Source organism: Caenorhabditis elegans, chromosome I (genome assembly GCF_000002985.6).
Source record: "Caenorhabditis elegans chromosome I".
Classification (NCBI taxonomy): domain Eukaryota; kingdom Metazoa; phylum Nematoda; class Chromadorea; order Rhabditida; family Rhabditidae; genus Caenorhabditis; species Caenorhabditis elegans.
Genome location: NC_003279.8, coordinates 10736645 through 10750486, shown reverse-complemented (window position 1 = coordinate 10750486; position 13842 = coordinate 10736645). Strand labels below are relative to the sequence as shown.

Below are 13842 nucleotides of genomic sequence, written 5' to 3'. Positions count from 1 at the left end.
AGATAGAAATTGAATAGAAGTTACAATGAGGAAATTAATTTCAAATGAAACGTTTTTATTTTGGATAATTTTGAAATCTTAACTAAAAATGAACATTTCCGACGTCTCGAACTGATAAAAAGAGAGAGAGAAGAAGCTTATTTTGACATAAAATGTGTATAGAGGAAGATTTTTTTGCAAAAAAAAAGTTTCTTATCACAATCCATTTTTGCCCACTTTTCCACCATTTTTTCCATCACATGTTCTCGTCAAATGATGGAAAAGTAAACCGATATGTCTTTCCTTGAGAAATAATATGAAGAAAAAAAAAATAGAAAAGAGGACATTGGGAATGCTTTTTTTTCTCGTTGGTTGGCGGCCGGCGACAGAGGTTTCAGAGATCAACTTCTGAGCGACCCCATGCGAGAGTTGTTTACGAGAAAGTGCAAAACTGTTTTATGAACTTTGAGACGGAAAAGAAAAAGGGGAAACGAAAAAAAGAAGATATAAAGCGAAAAAGCAGCAAGCTCGCCCCAAACGAACTCACTATTAGGAATAAAACATGAGTTTTTTAAAGAGAGGAAATCGTGAGAGAAGATTTTGGTAAAAAAATGATTTCAAGAAAAAAAAATCAGAGTTCGTAAATCTACACTGTGCAAACACCGGAGTTTACGAAAAAGTACAGAAAATATGAAGGTTTCAAATTCAAATTTTTTAATTAAAGAAAGGCGAAAATTTCTTTGAGCTGGAAAAACTTTGGAGAATATATTATATTTTTTCGAAAAAAAAAATATTTTTCTAAAAGTATATAATATTAATTTTGGTTTTTTTTTTCTTTTTTTTTGAGGAAAAATAACAGTTTCTTACGAATTTTTTTCATAAATATAGCAGAAATGTAATTAAAATTCGATTTTTTTTTGTAAATTTCCTTGAAATTCTGTCAATTTTCCTTCTTTTTTTTTGAAGAAACACCTTTTTCTAAACATGTCGTTAACAATAGTTCCAAAAAATTGGATTTTTCTCGTAAAACTTCGAAGCACTTTGGTTATTACGGGAACACAAAGTTTTTAGAATGCGTATTGCAAAACATATTTTACGCGCAAAATATCTCGTAGCGAAAACATGACTACTGTAGCGCTTGTGTCGATTTACGGGCTCGATCTTCGAGATGAATTTTATTAAATCAAAGGATTTCGAACATCGAGCACGTAAATCGACATAAGCGTTAGAGTAGTCAAGTTTTCGCTACGAGACATTCTGCGCGTCAAATATGTTGTGAAATACGCATTCTCACAAGTTTGTGTTCCCGTAATAGAGTTGCCGATTTTTTTTAAAAGTTTTCTAATCTCCAATTTTTGGCAATTTTTTTGCTTTTCAAAGAAATTTTTTTTTCTTTTTTTTCTTTTTTTTTTTTTTTCATAATAAAATTGCGCGTAAAATTAGATGCACTGACTCCACCCCCACCAATAGATCAAACTATACGCGCTAAGTCTTTTCAATCTTTCTAAACAATCTTTTGCTGCATTTTGTAAATAACTGAAAAAGAGCAGAAAACATGCAAAACATAGAAAACACTCATGTTTTTCACAAAAAAATAACTTTTCAAAAAACACGACGAAAACTATTTTCAATTTGCTACGTTCTATTTTCAATTGAAAACGATCAAAAAGTGTCTCTTACATAATCATCTGACGGTTATTTTCGTGGATCATCATCAAAACCCACCTGTCTTTTTCTTCTTCTCCGGGCACAGGAGAAGAAGAGGAAAAGACTTACTGAATTGTGTGTTAAAGTACACTAGACAGAGAAACAAGTCAACAAAAACGGGCGGAGCCACACATAGATGCCTCGTCATTCACGTGCGACCCTTCTTGCGCCCCGCTCGCTCTCTTTCTCCAAAAAGTGATCGCTTAAAATAAGAGATCACAATTGTGGCGGCGGGCGCCAATGTTCCCGCCGGTTGCCCTGTGATCTCCGAAATTCAAACCATGAAACTCTTTTCCATTCTTTTTTGTGTATGTCTGTTTCAAATTGTTAACAGAAAATGTGATAAGGTATCGGTGTATGATCCACTAGAAGGGTCTCCCCATATGAATATAATGTGAACCTATGTTTTTTTGCAAATTTAGTTTGAATTGTTGGGGAATGGGTATCATGTGCCTTTTCGTCTGCAAAATGGGTCTAGACGAATCGAAAAAAGAAGAGAGATACACTCTCTAGCAGATGGGCCTTCCCCCCACTGAATTTCAAATTTAGCAGGTGACCGTTGAGATGTACTGGGCCCGTTTTTTTTTCGAATAGAGGAAGTGAGGGATGGCTTTCGGGAGATAAACAGATGTTTTCACTACGGTGATGCACATTTGCTCTACCGATATTACGGAAACAAACAATTCTATTAATGCGTATTGCGCAATATATTTGACGCGCAAAATATCTCGTAGCGAAAATCACTGTAAATGACTACTGTAGCTCTTGTGTCGATTTACGGGCTCGATTTTCAAATTTAAATTTAAAAAATTTCGAAGGAAAGTGAAAAAAAAAGTTTGTTCTCGCAGTTCGAAAATATATTTATTTCAAAAATCGAGCCCGTAAATCGACACAAAGCGCTACAGTAGGTATATAAAGGGTTACTGTAGTTTTCGCTATGAGATATTTTGCGCGTCAAATTTGCTGCATTCTCAGAATTTAGTGTTTCCGTAATAAAAAAACGAGAGAAATAGGGGAAAATTTAAAGATATGCATGAAGTACGGTAGTTGAAAATTTTTGAGCATGTCAGGACCGAAAAGTTTAAGAAATCTTTTCTCTTATTAACTAGAGTTCCAGAAAAAAATTTTTTTAATGAAACTATACTGTAGTTTTCATAAAACTACTGTAAAACTGTCAACTGGCAAGACCACCACGGAAGAGCCAAGATATTGCACTAAAAGGATTTTTCTATTATGTTGTGAAACTTGAAAGAAAGAGATTCTGGTCACTGGTGTTTGAGGCTTGAACACAATTTTTGCAACAAAAATCTCCTGCTCACCAAGAGAACGATTCGTAAAAGAATTGAAATGTTCAGTTCTTGAAAAAATTTTCAGAGAAAAAGAAATGGAATCGGGAGAGTCAACCCTCTTATCAACTAGAAATGAATTGCAAAAGAGACAAATCGGGAATTCGAAAATAAGTTTGAAACATATTTTTTGCGTCAACACTTTAATTCGAAAGTTCACATCGTTATCACTTTTCTAGGGGCACTTTTCGAGCCGTCTCTCTTTTTGAATTTCTATCACCAAAGGTAATTGCTTTGGAGAATTTGAATTTTAAGTTTATCGTGACGAGACCCATTATTTTACCTTTTTTGGAAGAATTTATATTAGAATTTAAAAAAACCTCCAAAATCCCAAAAATTCTGAACATTGGCCAAGCACATTAATGTCGTCTTGGGGTCAGAGATTTTAGTGTGCTCAAAAATTGAGAATATCTCTGTCATTTTTTTCTTGAGCTCTGGTTTCTCAAGAGAACATTAAATTATAAAAAATTGCGTGGTTAATATGTATCACGAGAATTGCTTCTTTTATGGATTCGAAACATTTTCTTGTGATCTTTAAGCTACGGCATTTAATATAGTAAGTTTATGAAATCATTGGTCATCTTAAAACATTTTTGAAAACAGGAAAAAAATTTAAAATTATCTGCCTGCCACGTGCCTACTGCAAAGTGTATGCCTGAATAATTTTTTGCAGTTCTACTATTTCCTATGAAATCAATAAGAAACTATAGTCTTCTTTATACAATTTCTTGGAAATCAAATATTTTTCTCCTACTTTTTATGTTTTCCAATGTCCGACCGCGCCGGCCAAAAAAGATGCACTTTGCCGTAGAATGAAAAATCAGAAAATTGGCCTTGACAAATAAAATCTGCTGGCGGCGGAGAATCTATGGGGTCAGCGAGTTTATGAGTACGGCAGAATGCGGCAAGAAAACAAGAATAATGTCAGAAAGTACACTGCAATTGGAACAAGGCCGCAAAATTATTGTATTTTCATGTAAACAAAAGTTTGAGAAAGATGATTTTGTTTGAATTTGAGTGAAAAATGGGGTGATTGGTAGCAGGGGCATATTTTCGGCAGAAGTACAAAAGTACCTATTTCAGTAAAATTTATATAAAACTGTCGAAAGAGGTCTGGTCAATCTGAAAATAATATTTATTTTTGTTAAAAACTCGAAAAGTACCTTGCCTAAAAGTTGGCGTTAAATTTATTCCGGCAAACGGCAACTTTAAACTTGAAAATTTATTTCAAAACCTTTTTTTTGGAGGTAGAGTTGGGTTTTCGTTTCAAAAAAAAATTTGAAAATGTTTTATTCACTGTTAAAAAGTGACAATTGCTCAGTTTTTGCTACTCATAATTTTGGAAGTCGACCAAAAAAAATTTCCTACACTTTTAATACTGTTATTTATTTTGTTTTAATTACTAGTATTAAAACATTCAAAGTTTTGGCAGTTTGCCAAAACTTTGACCGGAAATTATGAAAAATCTAAGTTCTTTGAAGTATAATAGACAAAAGCCCTACTGGGTCTACTCCACCTTTAAAATTAAATTCTGAAATTCCTCTAAAAATTTTTAAACCCAAAAAATAAACTAAATTGAAATCTATTTTAAATCGTCAAGAACCAGTAAAACCGTCATCACTCGAGAAATACCAAAAACCAAAAATTTCCAGTCAAAAGCCACACTTTGAATTTGAAATCGAAGGAGCAAGAGGGCAAAACAAATAAACAGTTCAGTATATTGTCACTGGCATCTCTCATTTCTTCCTCTTCTTCTTCTCAGTATTTACTTATTTTGAGACATTTTTTTGTGTACCCCTCCCAGAAACAGACACCTCGCCCTCTACCACCATCACAGACTATTTTTGTTTTTTGACCGCGTTACTATAAAATAAATAAATAAAGACATCTGGGTCTTGGCACGAAACTGGGAAGAAAAAAACCTTGGCTCTTTGTTTTTTCATACGAAAACTTTCACTTTACTGTTGCGGAAGGCAAACATATGGGAAGAGGAGACCGATGGGGATTCGATTTCAATTTCAGGAAATAACAATTTATTTTGGTTTCAATCAGTCTGGGAATACTATGAGAGCTGTGGAACAATTGTACATTCCATCCGGTGAGGCGAACTGGTGGCGCCTTTCGCCTGCCTCACTTCCACAATGTTAATGGAGACGCATTCTGGGCGATGGAAAAGGTCTTGTTGTTTAATAAATATTGTAGAGTTGGTGGGAAAATTTCAAAAAAAATGAATCAATCACCTAAATTTATAATTTAATTCTTATATTTTTTGAAATTGGAATACGGTAGTAATTTTATCTCTTTGTAGATAGGCGCTGTGAAGAGGGACAAAAACTCAATTTACCGTACTCCTATCTACATTCTACAACAATTTTTGAAGGAAAAATAAATGGGCGAGGATTTCCAGCTCTCAAATCTGAATAGTACATTTACTCCTGAAATTTAATAGGTTTTTTAATGTTGTAGAACAATTGATTTTATTTGCCTTCTTACAAATGTTTATTTGTTGCAGTTGTCCTCAAAAACTAACATGGCTAATATTGAAAAATTCTTACAGAAAAATAATAATTTTTCTCCAAAAAAACATTTTTGAAAAAATTGAAGAAACATTAAATTATAAAACTTATAAAAGTTATAAAACTATTTAGTATTTTATTATGTTTTTAAAACAAAAAAATTTAATAATTATAACCAGTATTTTTTCTTTATTGGATTTCAGACATTTAAAGTTAATTCGGTGTGTTTCCAGTTTAAGAGAGTAGGCTTTTAAAAAAAAATTCTAAAAAAATATTAATGATATTATTTAATAAAAACCAAAATCATTCCCATACAATTGTCTTTCTTTTTAAAAAAAACATTTCCATCTCGAATGACTGTTTTTCAGCTTTCCAAAATTTTAAGAGATATCTCTAATCAATACACAAGATTATGTTATCACCTCGAAACCTTTTCTTTTGTTCATCTAAATGTACTGATCCATATGACGGAAAACAAGAGAAATGACCTAGAAAAACTCTCACTCTTACTTATTTTCCCCTTTTTCGTTCTACGTCTCCAGAACTTCTACGATAATAAGTGACAAAAATTCATAACTCTCCAATTAATATGACTAGATTTTCAGGTAATTATATTGATTAAAAAATAGATTCTTAAAGTATATATACAAATTTAATTGTCTATGTTTCAGTAACTCGCTCCTTGTATCATTCAATATTTATTGGATTATGTGTCTACATTCTATTTCTATTCAATTTATCAAAAACACGGTTGACACCTGAAGAAAGGCCAGCTACGTACATGAAGAAAAATGTATTTTATCAATCAGGTGAGTACTCTTTTAAATGGAGTTAGTAACCCGGAAGGGAACTGTGTCGGATTCATAATATTCAAAAATGTTAAAGCTAGGTTATTAATTTGCGCGGAAATTCAAAAATTACAAAAAATTGCAACTGAAATTTTTTTTAATTAAGAAAAGGAGTGCTTTGGAGTTGGAGTGCTGCTCGCAATGGTTCTGAAAATATTTTAATTTTTAATTTTCAGGAAACGAAGCAACTTTGGACAACTGTCCATGGCCCATATCAAATGTTGAAAATGTTATAAATAGAGTTTCAGTTTTGGAGAATTCCGGAAAGAGATATATTTTCTCAGATTTCGGTTATAGTCAAGGTAAGTTGAAAGTTCTAGAATCACAATCAAAAACTTTTAAGGAATTGGAAATTTGATGTTCCAAGTGGCTGGTCTTTTATCAATTGCTAGAGAAACTGGGTCAATACTTTTAATTCCATCAACAACTACTCTCCGAAGAGCATTTGATTTTGAAACGACTTTTAATGATTCAATACAGTTTGTTGGAGAGGATCTGAGTAGACAGCTAGCAGAAGACCTAAATGCATCAAAAATTACTTTGACTGTAAGCTTACATTTTTTAAGATTTCCAAAAATTAGACATTTTCAGAGCTGCTGTGCCTACCGTAATCTTAGTACCATACTTTTCAATGATTCTCGAATAATTGAAAGAATAGATGGATATTTCCAAAATTTCCGTTATTTCCATCCGGATTCTCAGAAAATTGTTAAGAAACTATTCACTTTTATGGATCCTGTAAGAAAAAGGGTTAGTTTTTGGAATATAATATACTGGAATATACACCCAACAAATCACCGAAAAAAACCGGAAAAATCGACAGTTTCAATTTTCAGTTTTGTGACTTTCCAACTACGGGTAAATTTTTAAACTTTATGTAAAAAATAATTTACGGTTATTCAATTTTTCCTGAAAAATCATCTGGATAAAAGGCGGAAGGTAGGTCGTGAGGCGCCCCAGGACCATCTCGCCCAGATAGAATATTTAAATTCAATTTTTAAAGGTGGACGAATTTCTGGAAAATGTTGGAATTTCTTTGACAGTCCGAAATGCAAGAGTTATCGAGACAAATGTGGCAAATGATGATCAAGCTTTGGAATTACCTGAGGAAGATGGTACGTTTCTATTTTATTTTGCAAATAATTTTTAACTAAGCCACATGTTCTCAAAAAACAATGGTAGAAGTTATTTCAAAAGGTGGTAATTAATTAAGGCGCAGGATATCAAATTTTATATTTTCTGGGTAAGAGCCGTTTTTAAGATGATAGTCCTCATTCTTTTCAGTAAAAATATAGTAGGAGAAATACAAGAAAATTCGATGTAAAATGGAAAAAAAATTCAAGATATGGCGGAGCCGAATTTCAGCTTTTTTGCGATCACCATTTTTATTGTTAAAAACTTTCTTTTGCATATTTGTGAAAGAGAGTTAAAACTTAAATTAAACAACACAACCAAACAATATATCGATTGATTCAAATTTGGAGTATTTTTCCCCGATTTTTTTTTGTGATGTCGTGCTTAATGTTGATAGTTACGTTACCATGTAATGTTCTACATAATCTAAAATAGACACCGCCAAATTCTTGGCTATTCTTAAATTTTTTAAGTCGACAGTTTCTGTACTCAACTTTTTTTGTTTATTGTACTTTCCATTATTTCTCAGTGGAACAGGAGGCGACAAAGTAACAGATAACTTTTAAGTCTTCAATGTAGGCATAAAAGAACCTGCCTACTTCATGCCTACATGCCTGCCTACATGTAAATTACATGCGAACGTTAAAAAATAAACTTTCGCTTTTGGTATCTGCTCATTGTGGATTTAAAAAAAAAGATAAATTTCTTATTCCAACTACATAGTTTATTGGAAGCTAATTTTATAACGTTCGCATAAAATTTACATGTAGGCAGGCTCTTTTCTGCCTACATTGAAAAAAAATCTAGAAAATATATAGTAGGTAGGCTGGCATGTGGTAAGCCTGTACGCCTGAAGCTCAGCTTTTTAAATTGTTTCAATTTCATCAAACTAAAAACCATTTTCCGATTTTAAAAAATTATAAAATTGCAGCATTCGCGAAAACAATGATGGTTGGTGTTCATATTCGTCATGGAATGGATATTTCAATGAATTCCCGTAATCGAATACATGGACACGTGGATACACCAATTGAATATTATAAACGAGCCATCCAACAGATTTCAAAAATTTATGAGAATGTGTGGCTGAAAATTAAATTTGAAGTTCGAATTCAAAACAAAAAATAGTTTCAGGTGGCATTTATTATCTGCTCTGATAACGTGGCTTGGGCGAGACGGAATCTTAAACTGGGAAAAGGTAGCTACCGTAATCTACCGTAATCCTTTTTATCTTTTCTAGAAACTCTACATTTCTTCTGTCCGGGACCTCGAGAAGTTGACATGGCAATTCTAAAATCTTGTGATAGTGTTATTATTTCAACTGGAACTTTTGGATGGTGGAGTGCATATTTAAATGTCAATGCATCACCGGATGTCAGTTATCAAAAAATTTTGTCTTTATCGTGAAATTTAATTTTCAGGTATATTACTACAAACACTGGCCAGCGCCGGGATCTGTGATGGAGAAGATGACAAATAAAACTGAATATTTTTTAAAGTCCTGGACGGCTTTAGAGTAAATGCATTTTGATCTCAATTTTTATGAACCTGTGAATACTATTGGTGGACTTGAATGAACGATGATATTTAGAAAAATCAACCAAAAGGAGTTTCTACTTGCAACTAATAACTAAACCAAAAAAACTTATATTATGATGCCCCATTTCGTTGTGATCTACGAAAAAAGTGGGAATTTAGACGCAGACTTCTCACCTGATTTCGCTTGGTTAAGAACGTGCTGGCGTCACATTTCTTGTGGAAAAACCCCCGCTTTTTGTAGATCAACCCGTTATGGGACAATCGGACACCATGTGCTTAAGCTCACTAGAGCTCACTATAGGTGCATTTCTAGTAAAAATCACGATTTTGAAACGTGGTGATTTCATAAGAACACCTCCAGATTGAGTTTTCTGAAAAACTTACCGTATTTCTTCTATTAATATGGCTGCAATACTATTTTTCGATGGTCTTCCCGCTTGCAATACTAATAGGGAGTGTAAGACTATTAGGGAGTGCAATACTAATTTTCCGAACATTTTTCTGACTTTGAGCTTACTAGTTTTTTTTTTGAAAAAGCTCGAATCTTATGTAAAAATTCAGAAAATTTGATTTTAATTGTAACATATAAGTTCAAAAACTTCAATCTAGAAATATTGTGAAAAACTGTTGCAAAATAGGCAAAATTTTTTGTTGAAATCCTGAAATTAACGAGACGGGCATGCAATAAAAAAAAAGTAAATGCAAGACTATTAGGGAGTGCAAGACTAATAGGGAGGCCATATTAATAGAAGATATACGGTAATCTAATAAGCCGGTGTGTAAGGATGACATTGATGAACCGGAAACGAGTAGAAAAATTCCCATTTTCACATAGGTAAGGATTTTTTGAGCTGGTTCAAAGCTTCCAAAAATCTGAAAAATCTGTTATTTTTTGAATAATTCAGCCCAATAAATTTTCGGTTTCCCTTTAAAAAACTAAGAAAAAATGTTTATTTGAAAAAAATGTAGAAAGGAAAACAAAAAACTATTACTTCTAGAAGATAACAAAAAATTCTGAAAATTTACAAAAATGAGACTCTTGAAGCGAGTTTGTCCCACACCTTAACACCACGCTTGGTGAGCTTGGACTTAACGTGCTCAATCATACGTTCGTTCAGCATAGCCTTTTTAATTGATTCGGCAGCTCGAATTTTGTTCTCGAGGTCTTCATTGCTCAACGTTTTCCCGTCAGCACGTGCTCTGAAAATTTAGAGATTAGTTTAAATATTTAAGAAAAGAATATTTAATAAATTGTTATGGCCTGAGATTAAACTTTCCACGGTCACGTAGAGTTTGACATTTTGTAAGGTAAAAAATACGTACTCTGTTGAAAAGAGGATTGCACAAAGATGGCCCTCAATGGTTTGGTGGTGAGCCAAAAATGGCTGTCTTTTGAATACCATTGAGTATTAACATTATTACATCGTAAAATTTTGGTGAAGCATGTTTCATCGATAGCTTCGGGCTCTGTGATAAAAATGGTTATTTTTTGAACGCAATGCTTTTCAACAACTAATTTACTTGAAAAATATATAAATATCAAACAAAAAAATATATTTTTTGGCAACTAGATAAATAATGAGACACAAAACAAACAAAAAAAGCTAAACGAGAAAATTCAAATTTTTAAAATTTAGAAATATTTAATGTTGGGTCCATTGAATACTCTTCAAATCGATACCCTCTTGAACCATTTCCCAGAGAGGACTCAAATCACGGAGCCGATTTGTTTCACGAATGCATAGATCAATTGTATGCTTCACCTGAAATTATTTGATGAATTTTTTGAAACTTAAACGGAATGTGTTCTTACCTCCTCGTCAGTTGTAAATCTTCCCAATCCGAATCGAATCGAAGAATGAGCCAAGTCTTCTTCGGATCCGATTGCACGAAGTACGTATGAAGGTTCCAATGAAGCAGATGTACAAGCACTTCCAGAAGAAAGAGCAATCGATTTTAGAGCCATCAGAAGGGACTCACCTAGAAAAAAAAAAGTTGGTTTTGGTAGTTTTGGAAACGCTTGACAATCTTCTAAAATGAGAACTACAAGACCAATCACAGTCTTCGGACTCCGCCTACTCTGGCTGATTGGTCTAAAAGTGGGCGGAGTGGATCGTTGATTGGTTCTCATTTTAGAGAAAATTCAAGCACCGAGGACTATCCGAAATTGAAAAATGGCGTCTTTAAAATTTGAATTTGAATTTTTCTCTATTTTCTTTTGCGGTATTTTTTAATTTCAAACATTTTTACCCGGGAATTTCCGAGTTTAATTAGTTTAAATTCCCGTACCTTCAACATATGCAAATGAGAGATTGACACAACCGGGATAAGCATGCCTAGCATCTCCATTTCTGATAATATGTGGCAATTTATCACTGATTCCGTTGATAAGCATTTGAGATAATCGTTCAACATGAGCTTTATCCATTGCTGAAATAATTTGATTTTCAAAATTTTCTACTGGGTTTCTTCATTTTTTTCCAAAATTTCAATCCTATCATTGAATTTTCGACTAATAGAAATTTTGATGGCATTCTTAATACGAAAGTGTTAAGCTTTTTTTTTAAATAAAATGCGGTTTTTAGAGATATTTTAATAGAAAATTTTCAACTTTTTCTAGATATTTTTTAGTAAAATGTGTCAAACCATTTGTTTCTTACAATTGTTTTTTAATTGAACGGTCCGTTTTTATAAAAAATTCGAATTTCTCAGAAAAAATGAAGTTTTTAGGGACAGTTTTATTAAAGTTAAAGTTTAACAAAAACCGTAATATAAAATAGTTTTTTTTAATTAAAAAAATTTAGATTTTAAAGATATCTTTCAAACATTTCTAATTTTTTATGTCTGAAATACCAATAATTGTGTTAAAAATTCAAAAAAAAAACCATACCCATCTCCTTATCAGCAATTTTAGCAGCTTCCCCAAGTCCAATGCACAATGGAGCAGCTACAGTACCAGATCGTAATCCTCTTTCCTGTCCTCCACCAGACATTTGAGCTTCAATACGAACACGTGGACGACGACGAACGTAAAGGGCTCCGGCACCTGGAAATCGGAGCTTTTGAAGAATTTGAAATCTGAAGAATGAAAATTACCTTTTGGTCCGTAGATTTTATGCGCAGAAATTGACATTAAATCAATTTTCATTTCATTTACATCAATTGGAACTTTTCCAGTAGCTTGTGCGGCATCTGTGTGAAAGTATACACCTTTTGAACGGCATAGTTCACCTGAAATTTTTTATTTTTTTCGTTAAATTTCTTTTAAATACTTAAAATACTGAATTCTGCGATGAGAGAGTCAAAACTGAAAAACTTAGATATTTTAGTTAAATTTAGCTTCTTTTTTGGGGTATTTCTCTGATTTGAAAAAAAAAACAAACCAATTTGCTTGATCGGCTGCATAACTCCAATTTCATTATTGACAAACATAATAGACACAAGACATGTTTCCGCGGTAATCGATTGAGTAAGTTGCTGAAATATCAGATATTTCCTATATTTTCTAACTGAAAAAAGTACCTCCATATCAACCATTCCTCCCTTATCAACTGGTAAATATGTCACTTTAAATCCTTCATTTTCCAAATATCGACACGAGTCGAGAACGCATTTGTGCTCCTGGAAAATAAACGTTTTTCTTTTAATTTCATTATTATGGAGACGCAAAAAATGCGCTTTTGGAAATCTATGTGAAAACGCGCTCCGCCTCCAAACCATGGGTCTCGTTAGGTGTTTGGTGGCGAAATCCGTTTTAAGCGAATTTTCTGCGGACTAATAATAGCAATCTTACAGTTTGCAGCGTGATAATATGATTCTTTCCAGATTGTTTTCGAAACTTTGCAACTCCTTTAATCGCCAAATTATTTGATTCAGTGGCTCCAGAAGTGAAGATGATGTCACGAGGATCTGCCTGAAAATACAAGGAAATTGAATAAAACTCTCAGAAAAAAAAACCTTTATAAGATTTGCAACATGTTCTCTCGCTTGTTCAACGCCTTCTTCAGCTTTCCATCCGTATGAATGAGTTCTTGAATGAGGATTTCCGAAATCATTGATCATATAGGGAAGCATTGCGTCGACTACTCGAGGATCCTGTAAAATATTAAAATTTGGAATTTCAAAAAAAATCCCAGCACATTTTTTTCCTAGTTTCTTAAGCTACGATTTCACTTAAATTGGAAATAAAATAATTTAGTCACATTTAGAGAACCGAAAACTGAGAAATTGGTTTTTTAAATACCAAAAATGGTCTCAAACTACTGAATTTCGCAATGAAATGTTCTGAAAATTTATGAAAAATAAAAAAAAAAATATTATATGGGTTCAAAGTATTGTAAAATGTCATATTTTCAGTGTCGCAGCGCTGTCGTAAATCAGTTTTCATATAATTATCATAATTTATTGCTGGTTTTGTTCGCTTAGGCCCTTTTTAGGCCATAAGCCGCAATTTTAGAATGCCTACTAGCTTAAACTGTGCCTAGGTTAGAAAAAAACTCATTCGAAATCTAAATTGTATCTGAAAAGTTTCGTTAATTTTTTCCAGATACAAGTTTTTTATATTATTTTTAATCATGCTTTATTATTTCCATTTAATTACCATTGGCGCGGTAGCCTGAACATCCAAATAAATCGGCTGCGGAGATCCTGGCTCAATTTTCGATGCCATTGTCCGGCGAGCAATCGATCGAAGGAGCACTCGTCCGTTGAGCATTTTAAATCTAAAACTCTAAAAGTGAACATAGTTCACAACTCAACATAGGAACAATAGTA

At 32.9% G+C, this 13842-nt stretch overlaps 3 protein-coding genes and 2 non-coding genes across 5 annotated transcripts; 2 read left to right on the top strand and 3 right to left on the bottom strand.

The window, feature by feature from the left end:
• Nucleotides 1-193: 193 nt before the first annotated feature.
• H36N01.4 lies at nt 194-457 on the bottom strand. The gene has a single exon (NR_050520.1). It is a non-coding gene; the product is annotated as an Unclassified non-coding RNA H36N01.4 (non-coding RNA).
• Nucleotides 333-457, top strand: H36N01.1. Its single transcript, NR_050521.1, has one exon. It is a non-coding gene; the product is annotated as an Unclassified non-coding RNA H36N01.1 (non-coding RNA).
• Nucleotides 458-6071: 5614 nt separating this feature from the next.
• B0205.4 (L-Fucosyltransferase) lies at nt 6072-9119 on the top strand. The gene is made up of 10 exons (NM_060413.6): nt 6072-6153; nt 6220-6357; nt 6573-6698; nt 6740-6942; nt 6988-7146; nt 7400-7511; nt 8462-8610; nt 8665-8728; nt 8771-8904; nt 8952-9119. Exons 1-10 carry the CDS (start codon nt 6138-6140, stop codon nt 9048-9050), a joined length of 1200 nt encoding a protein of 399 aa, NP_492814.2. The 5' UTR covers nt 6072-6137; the 3' UTR covers nt 9051-9119.
• A 972-nt stretch (nt 9120-10091) lies between these two features.
• On the bottom strand, nt 10092-10190 carry B0205.5 (Transposase; the record flags this gene model as incomplete). Its single annotated transcript, NM_001375221.2, has 1 exon — nt 10092-10190. One exon carries the CDS (start codon nt 10188-10190, stop codon nt 10092-10094), a length of 99 nt encoding a protein of 32 aa, NP_001361912.1.
• A 382-nt stretch (nt 10191-10572) lies between these two features.
• nfs-1 (cysteine desulfurase) lies at nt 10573-13790 on the bottom strand. Its single transcript, NM_060411.8, has 10 exons — nt 13670-13790; nt 13027-13164; nt 12863-12982; nt 12592-12690; nt 12453-12546; nt 12166-12300; nt 11960-12115; nt 11359-11499; nt 10883-11049; nt 10573-10832 (listed from the first exon to the last, which is right to left on the bottom strand). The coding sequence occupies exons 1-10, from the start codon at nt 13736-13738 to the stop codon at nt 10713-10715; spliced, it is 1239 nt and encodes a 412-aa protein (NP_492812.2). The 5' UTR covers nt 13739-13790; the 3' UTR covers nt 10573-10712.
• Between the last annotated feature and the right edge of the window lie 52 nt (nt 13791-13842).

Bases quoted from the DNA above. Each gene is read 5' to 3' on its own strand.
- nfs-1 (NM_060411.8), bottom strand. From the start codon at position 13,738: ATGGCATCGAAAATTGAGCCAGGATCTCCGCAGCCGATTTATTTGGAT. The intron at 12,983-13,026 runs GTTTTTTTTTCT...TTGTATTTTCAG, and splicing joins ATGTTGCAAATCTTATAAAG to GCAGATCCTCGTGACATCAT. The intron at 12,691-12,862 runs GTAAGATTGCTA...TTTATTTTCCAG, and splicing joins ATATTATCACGCTGCAAACT to GAGCACAAATGCGTTCTCGA.
- B0205.4 (NM_060413.6), top strand. The intron at 6,699-6,739 runs GTAAGTTGAAAG...AAAACTTTTAAG, and splicing joins AGATTTCGGTTATAGTCAAG to GAATTGGAAATTTGATGTTC. The intron at 6,943-6,987 runs GTAAGCTTACAT...AGACATTTTCAG, and splicing joins CATCAAAAATTACTTTGACT to AGCTGCTGTGCCTACCGTAA.